Source organism: Montipora foliosa, chromosome 9 (genome assembly GCF_036669935.1).
Source record: "Montipora foliosa isolate CH-2021 chromosome 9, ASM3666993v2, whole genome shotgun sequence".
In the NCBI taxonomy this organism is placed as follows: Eukaryota; Metazoa; Cnidaria; class Anthozoa; order Scleractinia; family Acroporidae; genus Montipora; species Montipora foliosa.
The window spans coordinates 20,378,859-20,383,858 of NC_090877.1; the positions used below are offsets into that span (position 1 = coordinate 20,378,859).

Below are 5,000 nucleotides of genomic sequence, written 5' to 3' on the forward strand. Positions count from 1 at the left end.
TCTAGAATACAACTGATTTCAATACTCATTGTTTGTATAAAATATTTGAAGGGCTGATTTCTTGTTTGTTACTGTAAATCAAAGAACACAAACTCATTGCAACACATTGCTGTCCTGCATATTCTGCCCAAAATTTAAACTCACTACTCTGGCTATATGGGGCTGCTAACATTTTGTTAGAGTCGCTTAGGTACTTTGGAAAACCAGGATTTTTTTTTCATGTCTCTCTACTTAACTTATACTTGCAATAATTTGCTACATGGGTCTCATTCATGCAAGGACACATCAGCTAGGCCCCAGTTGTTGAAAGGGTGCGGAATGGTGCTATCCGCTGGATAAATTACTATCCAGTGGATAAGTGCTATCGAAATCAATTTTATTTGCTTTCGGCTGCGGAAACTTCGCTTGATGCGCCACTACACCATACCATTAGTGGTGGGACCTAACTGCGCTTTGTCGTAGAACGAAAAAAAAAATGGAGCTGGAATTTCAACTCAGACTTTTCCTCGTAAAACGTGAGTGAAAACTCAACACCTGGAAAGTCAATACTAATCTTAGACCCTCCGTGTGTTGGTCTTTGTTTTTCGAGAACAACAGACTTATTGCCTGTTGTATGAGAACGTATAGATGTTATGTAATTTGACAAAAGCATCTTCTAGACTGTGTAAGTTGAGGTTTGTACATTTACAGTTAGCTTCTGTAGAAGTTTGTGTCTTGTGTCATAACTTAACAATAATACTTTGTAATAATTAGAATCTAAATATAATGGTTGTTTTAATAAACACATTGAATTTCTTAATTGACTTGTTTTTGAGAAAATTTAGCCAGAAGTGTGCAATCAGAGCCATCTGAAGCCAAGCACAGGGACTAATTCAGTGCAAGTCTCAGAATGTTAAAGGATTTTTGTGCATAACTTTAATCTTACAAAACAAAATATTTTCAATTCCATAAAAAATTATGCTGTGTGGCACGACAGACGCAACATATGTCTTGATTGTAATTTGATGCAATATATCTAGAAGTTTATTATTTATTTATCTTGCTCTACTGTCTAGTGCTGAAATTGTCTAGAACCCTGGGCATTATTTGAACTTGTCTTCATTTAAGGTGATGGTAGGTTTTCAAGATTCCACGAAAGGAATCAGAAATAAGGAAAATAGAGTACCTTGTCCTTCAAACCTGTAATTAGCTTGTGGTTTTGGTTCTTGATTTAACAGCAACAAATATTGTGCTAAGAGCATGTTTGGCTTTTAATCTCACAGGATTTCTGTTTCTAACTCTTTTCTTTGTAGAGTTTTTCACCTTGGTGTGACATGCAGACAATCAAAAACGCTGGCTCGTGTTTGGAATAGCCCTTAACAAGATCCTTATACCACATGTTAGACCTTTGGTAGAGCAAGAAGTTATTACAGCGTACAACACACTCAAAACAAGCCATAATATTGACTCGCAAAGTGCTACTTGTCGTCTTGAGAAATGGCATAAATTGCTGAAATATGAAAACATCAATAACAACGATGCCCTTCCCCGGCTTCCTGGTGGGAAATATGATTATTGCAACTTTAACTGTCAGGTTCTTAAGCACACTGACTTTGCAAAATTGTTTCTTGAAAGTTACATGGTACGTTTCAGTGCATTTGATGATCACGTGGATGCATCAGCTGTGTTGTTGTTGTTGGGTAGGGTTCCTGTGTTTTTAGCTACCGTGCAGGCTGCTGCAAATAGTGTTCGAAACGAAAGGAATGACTGGGCACACTGTGTCTTCAGTAATTGGAATGAAGCCAAGTTTCAACACAGCTTTGCCGAGATGGAAGACTTGGTGAAGGCCATGGCTTTGCCTTCTTCCGAGGAAGGAAAGATTGTTGGAGAGCTTAAGGACTGGCAAAATAAAGGTGACTGCTTTTTGCATGATACTGTATGTTTAGTAAGGAGAAATGATATGTAATTTATTAGGTAGGCCTTTTGTTTGTTCTTTTTTTCGTTTGGATTGTGGGTTTTGTGCATTGCAGCAGAGCTCATCCAGCACTTTATGATTATTCACTTTCTTGCCACATCCCTAAATAAAAATGTATAGATTGAATTTTGAACTTTTAAGTGACTTGTTTGCAGGGACGCAACTCTGTATGAACTCCCCTGTGGACCAAGCACTCTTACAACTTGTTCATCAAAATGTTTATTCACTTGAAAGTAAAATCAAGAATTGGCCAGAAGAACTGAAAGAAGAAAAGGACAAAGTTCAACAGCAGCTACAGATATTTCGCTCTGAGATTACGCAAAGGTTAGCAAAATTGGAGACTGGGCAGCAGAGATTGAAGACTGGTCAAAAGAGATTGGGGAATGAGCTGCAGAGATTAGAGTCTGATCACAAGAGATGGAAGACAGAGCAACAGAGATTGCAGTCCGATGTTGAACAGCGAGTGATCAAATGTGAAGGTACACTTACTTTGTAAGAAATCAGTATGATGTGAATTCTTGTTAAAATGATAGATCATGGCATAATTAGCCTGTTATATGTATACGTATGAGAATGCAGAGGCATTAATTAATGTTCTCTGTTTTTTAGTGTCACCAGCTTTTGTAGTGATCAACGACAACTGAGCATTTTATTTTTCCTCAGAAATTATGGACAAGAAAACCATAAACAAAATGTGAATATAAATAATTACTCGAAAGGACACTGTAGTGTCGAGCATACGGAAAAAATGTTATGATCCTTAGCTGTAGAGTGGCCCCTAGCTCGGGAATGATTATTAAGTGTATTTTTCAAACGTATGAAAGGCTAAAGTCAATTTATTCATGACTCTGTCTGTCAAGTGTGTTAGCAGGTATGGTAGTGGATATGTATATTTCATCCCGAAGGCCAACGTCCGATTCGAGAGGCACTTGTTCCTGCAAATAGCATAGGAGAGCACTGAAACCTTGGATCAGTTTGTCAGTCGGCTTCGTCAGCGGGCAGTTTGCTGTGATACTATATGAGAAGACTACTATGTTCGCGATGAAGTCGTTGACAAATGCTATTTAAGTCATATGCGTCACAAGTTCTAGAAGGGGAGTGAACATGGTGACGCTGGAAGATTTGTTGAGGACTGCGTGATGGTGTCAAACGCGGGTGCTGACCAAGTTAATGTAATTGGTGGCGGGAGGCAAGCGTTCAACTAGAAGCAAAATATATTTTGTCGGTGGTAAGGATGGTCATTTCAGCAGAGACGAGGCGTGTTGTACGTGGGGAAACATGTCGGAAATGTGGCAGTATTAGACATTTTAAAGTTAGGTGTCCCCAGGTTGTGCGGCGAGGCGGTGGAGAATTGAGAGGATCTGCCGTTAGTGGTCGGAGATTTCCTAGTCGGGGCTTGCAAGGGTGTGGTTAGGGGATGTAAAATCATTGCAGGTGGCCGATTTCAAGGTAACCATGGAAAGCCAAGAGAAGCAAAATTAATTAAGTTATCAGTGAAAACGTTCGTCAAGAACACAGTGGACCTCTTCAGCTAAGGTGAGAGTATGCGTTTTCGGCAGAAAGGCGCTGTGACCAGGCGATCAATAAACATAATGGCCCAGTAACTGACCGAGTGGAATAATTGTTTTATTAAAAACGCCCCCAAAATATAGAAAACTAGACTACAATAAAAATAAAAAGGCCCAAAAAATCACGCGTATGCTTGCCGTGTTTGTAGATAGTGGTATAAGGGCTCATAACCCATGATGGCTTAGCCAATCAAAACTCTCGAATTGCATTATCCAATGATCCAGTTTTTAATAAAGTGATTTGTTCAACGGCGTTGGGCTGTTAAAAAAGAGTACATGTATGAGTTGAAACTGCACGTTGATGATTCAGTGAAGCCAGTAGCTTAGCACGTACGCAGGATTCCGTACGGGCTGCAAGAGAAAGTCAACAAGACACTTGACTAACTGTTGGAGCTTGGCATCATTGAGGAAGTACTAGAGGGGCCATCAGGATGGATATTCCCTCTAGTTGTTGTACCCAAGAGTGATGGAGATGTGAAAGTCTGCGTTTTTATGTACGTTTTTATGAAGCAATCATTCGAGAATGTCACCGGATTCTAACAGTGGAAGAGCTTCTACACGACCTGAATGGCAGTGCTATGTTCAGTAAGGCTGTCCTCAAATGGGGTTTACACCAGATTTTGCTCTGCCACGAAAGTCGGCATATAAACACGTTTGCAACATCGGTACAAGCGGTTGTTGTTTGGTGTCGTATGGGCACCAGAAAAAAAATATCAGTAGATAATCAGTGATGTGTTGAGTTGTTGTGAAGATGTTGCAAACATTGCAGACGATCTTGTTGTTTTCGGCAAGGGAACAAAGGAGCGTGATTGGCGTTTGTTTGCGGTGCTTGATAGGTTAAGTGAAGTTGGGATGAATGTCAATGGAGACAAGTGTGTATTTTGACTGACAGTGCTCAAGGTTTTCGGTCATAACCTTTCAAGTCCAAGTGAAGAGAAAATCGCCGCTATCATAGACACAAGACCTCCGGAAGACGCAAGCGAAGTTCGATTGTCTATTTGGTTAGTTCAGTACTCTGCAAAGTTCATGCCCGACGTGGCATCGATAGCAATACCTATTGAGGGTTAGACCAGAAAATGAGTCCCGTTCAAATGGGGTGCGGGGGCCCGTTTCTCGAACGTCCCGACCTTTTTCGGGTGATATAAAAATTATATCATAAGAACACGTTTCAAGCTTTGAAGCTTGGCAGTTATTTTGTCTTTCCGTACATCTGAAACACATTAAAAGAGCAATTTTTCACGGCAAGCAGATCATAGTTTCAAGAATTGCTTTTCAAGCCCGATAAGTTACCGGGTCTTTCGAGAAACGCCCCGCTGATCAGCAGAGCGTGTATCGGGCTGAAGCGTTTGATTACTCGGGCAGAAACTCTTGCTTATTACTGAGTTCGCTGTAGAACCGGCATTTTAGCTGATGCTTCGCCGGTTTGTCAAGGAGCAGTGCTTACCCAACGACAGGGAAGTGTATGGAGAGTCATATGC

General features: G+C 40.5%; 1 protein-coding gene across 1 annotated transcript in view; it reads left to right on the top strand.

The window, feature by feature from the left end:
• LOC137970268 (NLR family CARD domain-containing protein 3-like) overlaps window positions 1-5,000 on the top strand; it is a 20,528-nt gene that overhangs the window by 10,272 nt on the left and 5,256 nt on the right. Inside the window, exons 3-4 of the mRNA XM_068816786.1 lie at window positions 1,293-1,892; window positions 2,110-2,433. Coding sequence (XP_068672887.1) covers window positions 1,619-1,892; window positions 2,110-2,433 — 598 coding nt within the window. The 5' untranslated portion in view covers window positions 1,293-1,618. The remainder of the gene's footprint in view (window positions 1-1,292; window positions 1,893-2,109; window positions 2,434-5,000) is intronic.